This window comes from Phoca vitulina, unplaced genomic scaffold (assembly GCF_004348235.1).
Source record: "Phoca vitulina isolate PV1807 unplaced genomic scaffold, GSC_HSeal_1.0 scaffold33, whole genome shotgun sequence".
In the NCBI taxonomy this organism is placed as follows: Eukaryota; Metazoa; Chordata; class Mammalia; order Carnivora; family Phocidae; genus Phoca; species Phoca vitulina.
This window is the reverse complement of record NW_022589736.1, coordinates 23,232,759-23,249,817: the sequence shown is the minus strand read 5'-3', so window position 1 is coordinate 23,249,817 and position 17,059 is coordinate 23,232,759. Positions and strand designations below refer to the sequence as shown.

Sequence of the window (17,059 nt, the reverse complement as noted above, 5' to 3'; positions counted from 1 at the left end):
AGTAAATGGAATCATGGTCTGTCCTGTCACTCAAGTCCATGTTTTTACCACCTCAGCATCACTGGAATCTACTTTCTTTGTATCTGCTGTCTCTACGCTGTGCCAGGCTTCTGTCCTCTCCTGGAGTTCCACAGTAGCCTCTTATGGTCCTCAGAGGCATGCTGTTCAGCCCCATCCTGGCACGTGCCCTCTTGATTTTTTGCATTCCTAACATGTTAACCTTTTATTTTTCTGGTTAAGTGTGCCCCCCTCCTGCCACAGGGCCTTTGCACCTGTGACCCTACTTCCTGAACTCCTCCCCACCTGCCTTCTGCTCAAGTCTTGCTCCTCCTTTACTCATTCCTGCTCTTGTCTGAGCTCCGTCATGCTTGCTCCTAGCCTGATGTCCTTCTCTCTCCCGACACTTGTCACTGTTGGAATTTTACATTTGAGCACTTCTTCAATTAATGTGCATGCCCCTCTGGACTATAAGTACCGTGAGGGTGAACACTGGTGTTTGTGCAGTGCCCAACCCAGAGCGGACACTCACGTGTTGCACTGGTGAAAGAATGGATGGTGAGTGAATATCGGCGAATTCTCAGATCGCATGTTCCATTTTGGCTGAAAGGTTTTCACATTTTTTTTCCACAAAACTTTTTCCAGAGCAGGAACTCTATAAAGCAGAAAGGATTCAAAAAGTTTCTTTTTGGGGCGCCTGGGTGGCTCAGTCGGTTAAGCGGCTGCCTTCGGCTCAGGTCATGATCCCAGGGTCCTGGGATTGAGCCCCGCATCAGGCTCCCTGCTCAGCAAGAAGCCTGCTTCTCCCTCTCCCACTCGCCCTGCTTGTGTTCCCTCTCTCGCTGTCTCTCTCTGTCAAATAAATAAATAAAATCTTTACAAAAAAAAAAGTTTCTTTTCTTGCTTTCTTTCTAAAGAGGATAATGTTGCCAATCCAGATCCCAACAGCATGAGCTGTAGCAATTCAGGGATTTGGTTGCTCCTACTTCAGATTGGGTTTTGCTTTCTCGGTAGTCACTCCAAGACTACGTTGTGATAGGAAAATTTATTATGTTCTCTCTGACTTTTTTCTGTATAATTTGGGGAAAGTGATATGAAGTGATCGCTCCTCAGCTTCCCCTTGCCACCCTGTAAACGTCCTCTGTTTTTATTTACACTCTTGTTTGCACAAGATACAGAAAAACTGATCAGTCATCCAGCTTTGTTCTAATTGTACTTGTCACAAAGCTTGATTTTCAGTTCTTATTCTCTTGTCTTCGAACTTGGATATTCCAGTGCTGGTATAAAGATATGTGTTTTCTCATTTTTCACAGATATACTGAGAATGATTTAATATTTAAGATACTTGGGTAAAATGATGGGACGCCTGGGTGGCTCAGTCGTTAAGTGTCTGCCTTCAGCTCAGGTCATGATCCCGGGGTCCTGGGATCAAGTCCCACATCAGGCTCCTTGCTCAGCAGGGAGCCTGCTTCTCCCTCTCTCTCCCTCTGCTTGTGCTCTCTCTGTCAAATAAATAAAATCTTAAAAAAAAAAAAAAAAGAGATACTTGGGTAAAATGAATAGAAGAGAATATATGATTTTAAATTAGCCTTGTGTTTCTGTTAAGTGGCAGTTGCCTACATTTTTATGGATCATAACATGAAGGAGATTTTAATAGTACAGTATAGAGGAGACTAAAAGTGATGCCTGTTTAAGTTATTGAAATAATTTGAAAGGAACAGAATTGTAATTTGGCCTTGCACAAACGCAGTTGATATGGAGTTACTGCAATAAAACTGCTTGTAGAGATCATCAGTTTATACAGGTTAAGGATTAACTGCTGGTTGTAACTAAGCTTGTTTGGGATGAATCTAAAGTGCTTATAGGTTATGGATCCATTGCCACGAATTTTAAGGGATTATTCTGATGATTTTATTCTATAATTAGATTATATCATTTGCTGTTTTAAACGTCTGCTGTTTATCTCTGTGCTTTCCAAACTCTGCCAAGGTGCTGGAGGGCATTGCAGCACATTTACCAGGAGTGCCAGAGGATATTTTCGAAATTTCAAGAGAAATGCAGCGATGCTCAGCATCTGTAAGATAGCATGCAAACGACTAACTTGAGGGAGTTCACAATTCAACTTAGATTGTACTGCATTCATTTCAAGGACATGGTATCTTTGGGAAGCTGGGTGCTGAGCAGTTGTGTAAAAAAAAAAATCAAGTGCCACATGAAAATCAAAGTGGGTCAGGAAACACGGGTGGCGGTATCTAATCTGATCATAAGGTTCGAGAATCTGCGGCGCCAAACATTATATATATATATGTATATGTATATATATATAATATATATGTTATAAATAGCCTGATAGTTTTCATGTGTGTTTTCCATTTTGTCATTTTTCAAAGATTATTAAAGCACTCGGTTTTAACATGATTCAGAAAGGCATAAGAAGGAATTCTCCCCCACCTTGGATGATGGCAGCTCTGTCCCCCTAATTGCTCAGGCCAATTGCCTCGGACTTGGTCTTGGCTTCTGTCTTTCTCACACCCCACATCCAGAATTTCAGGAAATCTTCTTGGCTCCACTTTCAAAAAATACTCCTTTTCCTACCTACACTGCTTTCACTGCTCCATGCTTCTATAATTGTGGCCACCGCACCCCTCCAGTAATCTTTTTAAAACCCTAAGTTAAGTGATGTCATCACTCCACCGCCCAGAACCTTGCAACAGCTCCCATATCATTTGGAATAAAAGCCAGTCTTTCCAGTGATCTCAACTCTTTTACTCTTTCTCTCTCAGGTAATCTGCTCCAGCCACAGGGGTCTCCATGTCCCAAGTGTACCAGGCACACCCTGCCCCAGGGCCTTTGCACTGGGGTTTAAACCTCTCTTCTCTTCCAAACCTTGGCTTACTCCAGCCCTCCCAATTTAAAATACTTCAGTGACCCTCACCCATGCAGTGATGGGCATTTTCTACCCATTTATCCTGCTCTTTTTTTTTTCATAGTCTTCTAACATAGTAGATAATTTATGTCTAACAAAGTAATTTATTAAGTGTATCTTTTATTTGTTGACTCTTTGCACTCAAATGTAAGCTTCAGGAGGGCAGGCATCTTAATCTGTTTTCAATCACATATCCCAAGCATCTGGAAGACTACTTGTCAGTCATAGGTGTACAGCATATATTGAGTGAATGATGTTCAATATATTGTTTAAAAATCTTTACCTTTCTTAATTTTTTGGCTGTTTGAACTATCCAGAAGGCATATTCAAATCTTCCTCTATAGTAATGGGTTGCCTCTTTTCCCTGAGGTCCTAACGGTTTTTGCTGTGTACGTCCAGGCTAATTTGGTACTTAAAATATGAATCCTATCTTCCTGGCTAACTGAACCTTTTATCATTATGTACAGGCCTTCTTTATCCTTAATAATGCTTTTGTCTTAAAGTTATTAGTTTATCTGATGTTAGTAAAGGTCAACTAGCTTCCCAATAATTTTTGGTACTATTTAATATGTTTTTTCTGCTCCTTTCCACCTTTTTGAGTTATGTTTTAGGTGTTTCTCTTGCATATAGCTCATAGTTTTTCACTCATTTTGACAGTCTATTTTTAACTGCTAGTGTATGTATGCTTATTGGGATTATGTATATATCCAGATGAATTTCTACCATTTACTTTCCCTTTGTCCCATTTTTGCAGTGTTTATGTTTTCTTCTTTGCTCTCTTTTTTAAAATAATGAGTTTTATTTGTTTTCTTATTCTGTTTTTCCCCTTCTACTAGTTTGGAAGTTAGATACTCTGTTTCTGTTTTTTTAATGTTTGCCTTTTAAATGTTATCATGATACTTAAAGTTATATCTTACTCTCCTCCTGAATAATACAAGGGCATGTAACTTCGTCTGCTTCCCAACTTAAACTCTGTTGTTATTCAGTGTTTATTTCTGTACATTTTCATCCCATGAATTAAGCATTATTACTTTATATAGGTGATGTTTACTTTATTTATCCTCATATTTACCAATTTATTTGCTTACTAATTCTTTTTGTATCTCAGACCTTCCACGCATAACATTTACTTTCTGAATTATATCCTTACAGTCTAAATAATATGCTACTAAAGCTTATCCATTTCCTTAGTGAGGTCCTTTGTCGGTAAGTTCTTGGTTTTTGTTTCTATGAAAAAGCCTTTATTTTGCTCTCATTTTTTGGAAGATAGTTTCAGTGGCCCCACCCCACGTGTGTTTTTCCAGTACCACAAAGCAGTGAGTTTTGACACTGGCTTCCTGGAGACAGCACCAGACCCCATGGGCTAAGGGCTCTGTCCCACAGACTGCCCTCCCTTCAGACACCAACTACAAGCCCAGGCTGTCACCTGTGCTGCTCACCTACTGGCTCTAAATCGGAGGTTCCATGACCTCCTCCTCAGGTTTGATTAATTTGCTAGAGTGGCTCACAGAACTCAGAGAAAACCTTTATGCACATTTACCACTTTACTATAGAGGATATTATAAGAGATCTGGATGAACAGCCAGGTGAAGAGGTACATAGTCCGAGGCCCAAAAGGGTCCCAAGCACAGGAGCATCTGTCCCCATGGAACTGGGGTGTGCCTTCTCCTTGCGTGTGGATATGCTCACCAACCCAGAAGCTCACCATGTCTTATTCAGGAGTTTTTATGGAACTTAATCTCTGGCAACCTCCTTCCCCTTCCCTGAGATCAGTGAGCAGGGCTGAACGTGCCAAAGTCGTGCTTACTTGGTCATTCTGGTGACCAGCCCCACCCTGAGTCACCTCATTAGCATAAATTCAGGGGTGTTCAGAAAGGGCCTCTTATGAACAGCAGAAGATATTTCCTGTCACTCTGGAAATTCCAAGGGTTTTAGATTTGTGCCAGGAACCCAGATAATGGACCAAAAATATACCACAGTATACAGTTTTATGTAAACAGTCCTTTTTCACTTTGAAGATCTACCACTGTCTTTGGGCTGCCAGTTTTGCTGTTGAAAAGTTGGCTGTCCATCTGGTTGTCATTCCGTCTTCGTGTTCTGTCTTTTCCCTCTGGCCACTTTTCTCTTTGATTTTGGTATCTTCAGTCTAATTACAGTGTATCTAGGTGTGGATTTCTTCTTAGACTATTTTGTGTACATTGCATATTATGTATCCATAGATTTATAACTTCCATCAGTGGTGGGAAATACTCAGCCATTATATTTCAAATATTGTCTTTTCCCCATACTCTATCCCCTTCCTCTAAGATTTCATGTAAACTCACTCCAAACCCCCTGTTGTAACCATTCTTCTTCTCCTTTTATTTTCCCTTCCTTAATCATTCTTTTATATATTACACTTTCATTCTTTGTGGATTCTGGGTAACTTCCTCAGATTTCCCCTCCAATATACCGGTTATCCGGTCTCCTGCAGAAGCCCTAGATGAGGGGCTGTTTTTGTTTTAGTTTCTGTTCACCAATTATAGTTTTCATTTTGTAAAAGCTTTATTGGATTCTCTTTCAACCTGACTGGTCATTTGGAAAGTCTCATAGTTTACTCATTCTTACCAGTCCATTTTTTACTTCTTCATACATTTTACACATGGTTTTTGTTTTCTTTTCTGTATCTGATCATTCTTTTTTTTTTCTTAAGATTTTATTTATTTATTTGGCGGCAAGGGGGTGCAAGAAGAGGGAGCGGGAGAGGGAGAAGCAGACTCCCCACTAAGCAGGGAGCCCAACGTGGGGCTCAAATGCAGGACCCCAGAATCATGACCTGAGCCAAAGGCAGATGCTTAACCGACTGAGCCACCTGGGCGCCCTGTATCTGATCATTCTAATAGCTGAAGTCATGAAAATACTTTTTGTTTCTGCTGAATCCCACTCTCATTATCTTTGTGCACTCACGTTTGGTTAAACTAAATCTGTGGGACTCCTGGAGGCCTGCACTCAGGATGCTTTTCCCCAGACACCATTTGCATTTACTTCCACCCACCTGTTGGGACTCCTTTTACTTCCTTCAGGTGTCCTCATTTAAGGTTTGAAGTGTTTGGTTGAGCTCCCCAGCTTTCCTTTGACCCAACTAAATGTGGAAATTGGTATTTATTTTCAGAGAAACTGCTCTGTTCATGCTTGCTTGATAGTCATCGCATTCCCTGTGGATTAAACTCTTTTTAGGAGAAGGAAGGCATCTTGAAGATTTTCTCTACATTCTAGGAACCCAGCAATGTGTTAACCACTCTGCTTTATCAAAGAACCCATTTTTTCCTTTGTTTTTGTAACTGAGAACCCTTCTGAGAATCTTCTGGAATTTACCGGAAGTATAAATCTTTAAAGTGGTTTTTATTAGTAGCAACGAGGGAGGTATAGCTTGGGAGCCAAGACAAAAAATAATTAACCAAGAGAAAGTTCAACCTTTTCAAAGTTGTGTGTCAAAAGCTGTTCCTGCCATTCACTGAAACTCAGAACTTGGTCCAACCTTTTGTTTTCTTTTTTTTTTTAAGATTTTATTTATTTTATTTATTTATTTTAGAAAGAGAGAGAGTGAGAATGGGAAAGGGCAGAGGGAGAGAGAGAATCCTATGCAGGCTCCATGCGCAGCTGGAACCTGACGTGGGGCTCTGTCTCATGACCCTGAAATCATGACTTGAGCCGAAACCAAGAGTCAGATGCTCATCCGACTGAGCCACCCACGCGCCCGGGTCCAACCCTTTGTTTTCTGCAACCACATCTTTACTTCTGGTCTTGACCCCTCTCAAGCCCATCTCCCTCTTACTTAGTCCCAGGGCCGTATGTCTCCTTCCCTTCCTTCATGAAGGCTGCTCTTTTGGTAAATTCATGCCCCACCCCAAAACTTATTTTTAAATTTAGTTCCTGTAAGAAAGGTAAAGATCACATGAATGACAGTGTTGCTTTTTGAGTACCCGAACATTTAAAGAAATGGTCACATTCATTAATTCAGCAAATATTTATGTCAGAAGTTGAAAAGCCCTCTTTCTCAGATGGTATTTTCTTTACAGGGGTAGTTGTCCTGGACGTGTGGTCAAAGGAGCTCTGGGCTGAGGCTCTGGAGGGGAAGTGGGAAGATAAATGGGAGAAGCAGGGATAGCTGGCCATGAGGGTTCACCCTCCAGGATTCCTCCCTTGCCACTGCCCCCCAGAGGCCCCCCGCAGGCCCAGCGGCGGACCCAGATGAGCAGTGGGAGTTGGAGCTGGACGTGAGTTGGAGGCAGTGGCGAAGCCTGAAGGGGGAGTGAGGAGGGCAGCAAGAGAGATGGATTGGGATAGGAGCAGAAGGAAGGTGGGCGGGAGGTTCTTGTGTCTACCGGCTTTTCTTCCTGAGCCCCTTGTTCAAGTCAAGCACTTTCCATGTCGATAGTAATAACCTGTGCCATTTATTTTGTATTTTTCTAGATCAATGAACTGAGCCATGTTCAAATCCCTGTTATGTTGATGCCGGATGACTTCAAAGCCTATTCAAAGATAAAGGTGGACAATCACCTTTTTAACAAGTAAGTACAAGTATGGCCTTTTATAGGACTGACATGGCTGCCAGGAGCATGATTTTTGTGAATTTCTACAATCACATTATTTTTCAATGGGTGGGAGTAAAGTTTTGCTGATGAAGTTAATCCTGTGATAAACATAACCATCTGTCATTTTCAGAAAAGCAGCAGCAAGCCCTCTTGGGTAATATCCTTTTGCCATATGGCATATTGTTCTCTATGAATATCTTATATGTTAAAAGTGATATTCTCATTACAATTTAAATGTTTGAAGCTGTAAATTGCTTGGAATTTTTAGCAGCTATAGACCTCAGCTCTCTTATACAAAACTCTAATAATGCCTATTTCATGAACAGGAATGACTCCTTCATAGAACAATAAAGAGTTAAGGTACATTTTTATAAAACATAATTGGAGGCCATGTTGGGCATTGAGACTATTTCTCCTTCATTTGAATGTCATTTTAGATATCATTATGGAGCACCTTATATATTAGCTGTCCCCTGAGAGCAGGAGGGACAAGGAGGTATAAGAAATGGCCCTACCCTCACGGGGCTCACAGTCAGGTGGTTGGAACCTGACACATATACACGTTACTATAATCCGGTGTACAAAGTGTGACAGTAGAGGGGTGTGTGTGTGTGTGTGTGTGTGTGTACGTGTACATGTACACAAAGGAGGAAGCAATTCCGAATGAGTGGGGTGAGCCTCCAAGAAATACCTCCCACATGAGGATCAATTACGAAATTTCTTAGTGTGACTGTTGTTCTGATGTGAAGCAGATGCATTAATTCTCTTACTACTGTTTAGAGGTTGACCTTTTGGAGGGATTTTTCCTATGTGAATTTAGAATGTGGTATTTATATATAGCATAAAATAGGTCATTCAAGGAGTGAGAGATAGTATTGTTTTGAATGCTTTAATCAGCAAGTCCCTGGAGGAGTGTGGGGAGCACGTCTGTGACTCGCTCTGCTGCCCGTCCCCAGTCCCCCAAGTTCTTTGCTGTCCCTTCACCGTTTCCTTCTGTGTGTGTGGCCCCTTCTCTTTCCACTTCTTCATCCTTGGGGAAGCAGCTGTAAGGAGTGGTCGGGATTAGAACAGTCATCTAGTCCCAGGGCCCCTAGATGGTGCAAGGAGATAAATGTGCCCAGTCTGTCCCTGTGTCCCCTGGATTTACTGTGGGTCATAGTCAATCCTATGAAGCACACCCGTGCCTTCTGGGGGTGGGGAACTCCAGGCACTTGGCTACATGTGGAACTAGATGGTGGCAGATTCAGGTCTGGTTAACATTTTGTGCAGCTAAACTTTATTCCACAATATGACTATTTCAGAGAAAATATGCCGAGCCACTTCAAGTTTAAGGAATACTGCCCGATGGTTTTCCGTAACCTGCGGGAGAGGTTTGGCATCGATGATCAGGATTTCCAGGTGAGTTGCTTTTGTAACCTTTGCTTCAAATGGGTTTTGCTCTGTAAAACAGGACTTACTTTTTTTTTTATTACAAGTAATTATATAATAGTAATTTCATTTTATATAAGAATGTTTCAGTGTTCTTTCTGAAGTAAAGGGTTCTTTCACTTAGGAGCCTCTGTACAGAATGATTTTAGCAGTCGGTAGGAAAAGATTATTCTTTGGGAAGAGAACACATGTGAGAGTTCTAGATGATACTCTCATTTCCCAGTGGAAGTGTCCTGCTAGCAGACCTCCTTTTGATTTCTGCCATCAGATGCGTCAACGGCCTGTGCTAGTGTGTATGTGTGTCTTGAATTCCCAATTCCTGTATTTGCAGAGACCACTTAGCAATCGTAGAAATTTTATTTTTGTTCTGATTGATCTGCTGCTTTTCAAACTGGCCGAACCTGACTCTTGCTCGCAGCATTTTGTCAGAGGCCACACCTGGTGCACTGTGATGCGTCCTGGTCTAGTGACCGCAGAGCTACTGTCACCAGCAGGAGCCTGCCAGTCCCGGGAACGGCCTGGGGAGCACTCGCGTCTGCTCTTCATGCCCACCACAGGAAAATGTGCACTTTCGCTTTTCTTCCTATGCATGCCTGGTTCTCAAATTTGACTTTTAAAATTGAGATCACGGTGCTTCAGTAAGTGCTCATCCATGGTCATTTCTCCTAAGAAAGGACCTGACATCAGTTAGCCAGTCAGATTTGTAAAAACCAAGGATTTTTTTTTTTTTTAAAGATTTTATTTATTTATTTGAGAGAGAGAGAACACGAGTGGGGAGGAGGGGCAGAGGGAGCGGAACAAGCAGACTCCCCACTGAGCAGGGAACCTGATGCGGGGCTCGATCCCAGGACCCTGAGATCATGACCTGAGCTGAAGGCAGATGCTCAACTAACTGAACCACCCAGGCTCCGCACCCCCTCAAGGATGTTTTTTTTTAAGAGTAGAAAATCTGAGTTAAGAGATGCAAGGGCTACTTTCTGGTCTTTTAGGACAGTCTATTCATTTTACTGTGAAGCACTGACTTATTTTAAATCCCTTCAAATCTAGTAAACACTTTCTTTCATTTACCCCAAATCAGAAATCCTCATTTATCCGGCATTAAGTGCCATATTGCCGCCCGGAGTGACCTTACAAGGTGAACATCAACACAGCTTACCCTGTATTTTCCCTTAAAGAATAGAGTCCCTAAGGCAAATTGAGTTTAGTTTGGTACACTTCCCTAAAGATGTGTGGGCCTCCCCACCCTGCCCGGCCCCACCCCATTCTTGAGTTTCCAAGAATTTCTCGCATGCTCACTAAGGTTTACAAGAAGCTTCCAAACTGCCAGGTTTCGAATAAGTGTTGCTAGCCAGGCTGCCAGTGACATTCCCTCTTCTGTGGACCAGGGCTGAGGTTTCCACAGAGGTGGGTTCTGAGCAGAGGCTTGGGTGCACCCCAGAGAGGGCTGAGGAGAAGTGGGACAGGGTAGAGTGGGTGCTGGCTTTGCTTTTAAAAAACTGGTGGAGCCAGCACTCAGATTTGGGCCTCATGTGTAAGAGAAAGAATTTCAGTCAAATCTAGACTTGGAATTTAAAAAAATAAGTCACTTTTATTTATTTTTTTTAAGATTTTTATTTACTTATTTGAGAGGTAGAGAGAGAGAGAGAGAGCACGCACAAGAGCAGGGGGAGGGAGAAGCAGACTCCCCGCTAAGCAGGGAGCTCAACATGGGACTCAATCCCAGGACCCGGGGATCACGACCTGAGCTGAAGGCAGATGCTTAACCAACTGAGCCACCCAGGCGCCCCTCGCAAAAAGTCACTTTTAAAGAACAAATTTTGGAATTGTAAAAAAGGTTGTATAAAATAAACAGAAATGATACTACATTATTTAAGAACTGTTTAATTCATTTAAAGAGGCCATATGAAAATAAGCAGTGCTTTAAAGGAATGAATAGCTGACAACTTTGATGTCCTAAGAAAATCTCCTCTGCCTCTGATTCCCATGTTAAACTCGTGTGTTCTTCCCTCTGTCCCTCTCCTTTTTTTTTTTTTTAAATCGGCTACACGGGCATTTCGCAGAAACTGGCTTTTGAGGGCCTATGGTACAGGATCTTGTTAGGTTCCTCAATTCATTACCAAAATGAAGTTCTTAAATTTCTTCCCATAATCAGCCCGGTTAAGTGAGATTTGAAATGGACACTTTACAGCCTGAAATCTGTACTGCAGCAGATGAAAGTCATTTTTAAAATTTCCTAAAATGACCAGTTTAGTTGCAGAAATACCAAGATACGAGCCAGTTTTCCTTCACCTTTCCCCCCCTAAAAACAAAACCATGTAACTTGATATTTAAGTAAGTGCAAATTGCTTTGTACCAACTTTAAAGGCAAATCAGGCAAGTAGAGGATGATTCACGTAACTAATTGGCAAGTGTCTGAAGCTCTTAGCAGGAGAGATCAGTATAGAGAGCTGGTTGTGAGTATAATTAATCATTTGAACGCCACTCCTCTCCTCAGCTACGCCCAGTGCTTTTGGCATTTAAATTGCTGCTTTCTCTTTGGCAACTGTATTTCTATTCAAAAAAAAAAAACAGGTGGGTGTTTAGTAACTTTAGTAAACCAGAGATATATGCTGGTTTCCCTCCCCAGCCCCATGTTCCTTTTCCAAGGTCTCTACCTTTTAGAAAATTTTCAGTAAGGGTAGGCCCCGGAGTTTAAGCTGAAGACAAGATCATAGATGTGATCTTGGGCTCCACTCCCCACTTGGTTGGCCACTTGGTTTGGAAAAATGGAAGAATTGTGCCGGCTCTTTCTCTGAGTTCATACCTTGAGGGCCGCTGGGCATTGCGGGGCTGAAGGTGGAGGTGCTGTGGTCCTGGGAAGGTCCTGGGAAGCCCCGCCGTGGGCACAGGCCAGGGCTAGGGGGGCTGTTATCCCAGCTGCTGGGCACATCAACTCACCACTGCCCAGACATTGCACTGATCATGGCCAGAACAAGCAACGTGTATCAGTTGACATACGTAGTACCAAATTAAATACTCTTTCTCCATCTGATTTGAAAAGTGAGATCAGTGACCTGGGGTCTGATCATCTTTTGACGGCACCGGATTGTTAGAGGGGACCAGGTCTCACACTGCTTTGCTTTGCCTTGATGTGTTGATTTGTCTGAAGTGCCTGTTTATTGGATGAGCAGCATTAAATCAATGTGGCAATAAGGAGCTCCGCTGTCTGGTTCATTTAGTATTCAGACCTTCACATTGAATCAAAGGGTTAAAGGCTGTCTACCTGCCTTGTGTGTGTGATGTCCTTTTGCTGCATCTGAAAAAGTATTGATGAATCTGATACAAGTGGAACATGGTAATTAGCCCACCTCATTGACCTCTATCAGCAAACTTCAACTTCTTGAAAAGAATTGAAGAGCATTCCTACTGTAAACATTTGTATCTTTCCCCTGGTTTTGGTTTCTTGAATGTCCTTTAAAAATAAAACTTCTTTTTCTCGCTGTTAAAGACAAATGCAAGCAGTGGTTCTAGAATATTCAGCATTAATAATAGTATCACTTAACATATGTACATATAAACCTCTGTGTAGATATGTCCAGTGCTTTCAGATTCAGAACTTTCTCCAGTTTATTAGTGTGTCTTAAAATTACTTCACCGGTTTATAAGAGGCTCAGTGTTGAAGTATGTTCTTCTGATCATTGTCGGGCCAGTGGGACTCGGCATTACCGTACTTTTAAGATAAGGCATCTTTTAAGATGAATGCACCCATGGAGGTCCCCACTATTCCTGACACCATTTCTGCCTCTGCTGCCCCCTGAAGCACTGGTGCCCCTTCGGTGGAGGATTTCATGCACAGTTACCACTTGGCATTTGTTTATTTGTACCTACTGCATGTCAGGCTCTGTGCAAGACATTATAGGGGGTGCAGAAGGGAAGAAAGGGCGAAGGAATTCGTTTTTGTTTGTTTTAACTATCCTATATCAGATTCTGTATAAGATGCTAATGAGATTTACAGAAACCCAGACATCTTGATTTTTACCATACTCCAAGAAAATCTGCATCCTTCTTTCCAGTCTCTCAGAGTATCAGAACCTCTTACAACAGGCTTGGCAAGTCAAAGGGAGGCGTCACTTAAAGTTTCTGAGCTGCGGAGAGGATTGCCCACCAGAAACCAAAAAGTTCTACAAGATGGAGATGATGCAGTTAAGCCTCAACCCACCACATAATTGAAACTGAGCCCTCTTGTTCTTCGTAGAGGATAACACCAGGTTTACTCTTCCCCTTCCGTGTCTCCTGAATTAGAATCCGTCATTATTTGCCTTCGATGCATCTTCTTCTTTGTATTTGTAATGGAGAATTCTAATTTTAAAATAATTAAATTTAAAAGCTAATGTTTTAAACTTTTGATGTTCTAGTTTCAAGTTTAAAAATTAAATGTTCAAGTGTTAAGACCTTGAGAGTATACGGAACTTTGGGGGAAAAAATCTGCCAGTATCTGTAGAATACAGAGCCTATCACCGTGTTTTCAAGTGTAGATTTCCCAAAAACCACTTAAACTGTCTGAGGGCAGGGACTGAGTCTCATGTGTCTAGGGGTGCAGGCCCAGAATTTAGCATCAGCCTGGCTCGGGGCAGGCACTTAGGAAATATCTGTGGCAGAAAAGGAGGGAGGGCTTGGGGGGGGTCAATCCAGGGAAGCGAACCTTCTGGGCCAAAGCATGGTGGCCTTCGAGCTCAGGAAATGCGAAGCAACTGGATGGTGGTGGGACTGTGGAGATAAAGATGAGAAACCGGCCTGCAGACTTCCCTTGGATTATTCAGCCCCAGAGCAGCCCTGTGGATTTGCACAGGGGAATGATGTGATGACATGTGGATTTTCTAAAGATAACTGAGGTGGTTATGTACAGAATGCATAAAAGAGATAACGCAGCTAGGAGGCTATGAACTATCCCAGGGACACCAAAGCCCTCGGCACTGACAGCGTTAAGCAGAGAGCTCCCCAAGGTGGGGGGAAGAGAAACCTGACAGGAGTGGAGTTGTTGGAGCCTGAGGGGCTGGGAGAGCAGGGCTGCCAGTCACTGGCAGGGGAAAGGGTGAGGAGAGAGCGGAAGATGCAGTTGCGTTTTTAGGCTTTTGAACGTAGAGGTGATCTTGCTAGTCGTCGTGTAGTGGGGGGGCCTGGGTGGTGCTCAGGGGGAGGGATTGGCTTGTGAGTGCTTGTCTCTCGACAGACCTAGTTGTACTGTCACCATCTGGAATTTACTTGCTCCTTGAACCACATAAGCTCTTTCTTTCCTCGGTAACTGTTGTGTCTCTTGAGCCTGCTCGCTCACAGCTTCTCCTCACACTTGTTGGCCTCACTGGTAAGCCTCCGTGGGCCTCACAGTGCCTATGGGACAGAAACTCCTCCTGGGCCGAAAACCAAAGGCGCTCTTCTCACATTGGACAATCTCCTGACAGACTTTTGGGAAAACTCCCTCACGACCTGTCGACATCATCAGATTTTCCCTTGTGCTTTTTCTGCTCCTTCTTACGAGTTGAACCAGTGACTGTCCCCATCATGGACTGCCCCCACCTAAGAACTCAGGCTTCCTGCTGGCCTCTGTTTCCCCCCACTGAACCCACTTTGGGTTAGGACCCGTGATTTCCAACCAAGAGCTGACAGTCATCCCTGCCACAGGGAGCTCCTGTCCAGGTTAGATGTGGTGTCTGCTTATTATGATCCCCAGGCACAGGTCTCTGGTATTTTAATGTCAGTCAAGTGCCAACCTGAGATTTGTAAAGGAGATCTCATGGTGCTCTGTGAAGTTCCTACAACTCTGCTTCTTTCTCTGCTGGTCATCACCATTCGTTTTTGTGTTCTTCTTTTCTCAGTTGTTTCATTATTGATAAGTGTTAAATTGCAGTGTGTCTTGCTCCCCTTTTTAATGAAAGCCACTCTACACCTGGGATCACAGCTCAGACTTTCTTTGAAATTCCTGAAGAGCTTAACATATGGCTTTGAACACAGTGGGCATTTAATAAATCCTTGATGATGTTGTTCAAGTTAGCATGTTGGTCTTTACCTCTCCGACGAGGTCAGAGGACCATCTGGGCTCTCTCAGATATGTCAGATGCAAACCCAGAAAGCAGCCTCGGCCGGGCCATTGCTCCTGGCTCCCGGCCTTGTGATTTGAGGCATGTAATCATAATCCTGAGCTGTCAGCAGGGAGCGATCGGCTTCCAGGTTTCAAGTCCATGAAACAGGTAGCGTGGGTTAGGGAAAAGAACATCTCCTGGGAGCAAGGAGGCTGGTCTGAGTCTTGGATGTTCAGTGACTGATGCTGTGGCTCCCTCCAGTCGCTTATTCCTGGTGGGTCTCACTTTTCTCATCTGTGAAATGAGGGAGAAGGACGTGATGTTCGCTGAGGCCCTCCCAGCTGTCAACTCTCTGAATCTGTTATTAAGTCATCTCGAGTAGATGACAGTCACTGAGGTTCTTGTATACAATATCGACATGTTCCCTTTGCAAGGTGGCGGCTTTCATACATTGGAGTATGGCGGAATTGATCTTAAGTGGCTTTCTGTTGATTAAAAACAAAAAGTTTTCATACATGGTTTTTAACAGGACTACAAACCCATATCAAGATGGAAAAAATCCCAAAACACATAAGACTCTGAGAAGTGTTCAGAATGCTTGGGTATTTAAAAAAATGCACAGGGGACCGTAATGGTTACTAAATCATGACATTTTCAGGAGAGACCTAGAGGATGGGTGGCAAGAATGAGCTAATTAAATTGACCTTTACATTTCCTCCACCCTTCTGGAGGCCCCACTAATCCCGGACCTCCCACTGCGGAAATAAGCATCTTCAGTGTAGACCTTCAGACGAGTGGGGAGGAAGGATGGCACCGTTAATCCCTTTCTTAAGGGAAATGACAATAAATTTCCAATTAGAAGCGTAAGAAGGCCACTCAAGAGTGAGCTTCATCTCTCATGATCTTCCTTTATTTCCTGCGGAGGGCTGACTTGCCACCAGAGCTGCAAACACTGCTGTTGAGTTTGGGGACAGGGTGTTGTAAGATCAGCCACGTATTTGGCTGTGCAGAATGGAAATGGTAAAAATAAGTTCCCTCACCAAGAGCCAAGAGAGCCAAGCAAAAATGGACTAAATTGTCATACTGTTTCCTGTCCTCCATCTTGCCCTAGAGCTTCAGGTTTTGTCAGAGAGTTCATTTTTTTCCCTAACTCCCCAGCAAGCTTAGGAGCATCCTAAGAAGCAACATTTGCTGGCTGTAAGGTGTCCACTGCACTGGACCGAGCAGAGCATGCCTATAATGTCCCTTCACTTGCCCAGAGACAGCCCAGGGTCTGCAGCTAGCACAGGGTCTCCTTTAAGTTGGTCGCCTTAGGGACCTCCAAGAGGAAAGTTTGGTCCTGTCACAGATGCCTGTGTACTGTAGGAGTGTGTTTATAAGAAATGTCCAGAATAGGCAAATCTGTAAGACAGTGGATAGTGGTTTCCTGCTTGGAGGGTAGGGGTCGGAATGGGAGAGACTGCTAATGGGTACGGGTTTCTTTTTGAGGTGATGAAAATGTTCTAAAATTCATTGTGGGGATGGTTAGCTCTATATATACTAAAAACCATTGAACTGCACACTTTAAAGAGGTGAATTGTATGGTATGTGAGTTATAGCTCAGTAAAGCTATTAAGGAAGAAGAATGCGGTTTAAGCTTAGTTTTCATTCAATATGTGATTTTAATTTTCCTCCACTATTGATTTTGGCTGCCTTTTTGTTGAGCGTAGGGTGGTATGATAACAGTATTCCCATTTAGAACAAATGAATTTGAGGAATTACATAGTTTATAATACGAAATGAATGAATGGCCAATGAATACAGCATGTATTTTGCAGTTAGTTTACATTTGTGATTAGATTTTTTCCCCCTAAACTAAGAGTGAATCGTTGTCCATTTCCTGTGTCTCTACAAACTAACAGCAGTAACTATTACTGAGTATTAATTAGTAGAGCAAGAAGGAAACCTAGAGACGTGAAGTCCAACTTTCTTTGCAGATAATCAGGTAACAGAGTGAGGGGGGGGGGCCCTTAACTTCTAACTCGCTCTGTTTCTGCCATACATGCTGGGACCTAGAGCCTGTGAGAGACTTTCCTGGG

At 42.9% G+C, this 17,059-nt stretch overlaps 1 protein-coding gene across 2 annotated transcripts in view; it reads left to right on the top strand.

Annotated features, from left to right (window-relative positions):
* Nucleotides 1-17,059, top strand: part of PIP4K2A (phosphatidylinositol-5-phosphate 4-kinase type 2 alpha) — a 173,686-nt gene that overhangs the window by 99,838 nt on the left and 56,789 nt on the right. For both annotated transcript variants that reach the window (XM_032425909.1, XM_032425910.1), the window contains exons 2-3: nucleotides 7,376-7,473; nucleotides 8,799-8,895. In XM_032425909.1, coding sequence (XP_032281800.1) covers nucleotides 7,376-7,473; nucleotides 8,799-8,895 — 195 coding nt within the window. The remainder of the gene's footprint in view (nucleotides 1-7,375; nucleotides 7,474-8,798; nucleotides 8,896-17,059) is intronic.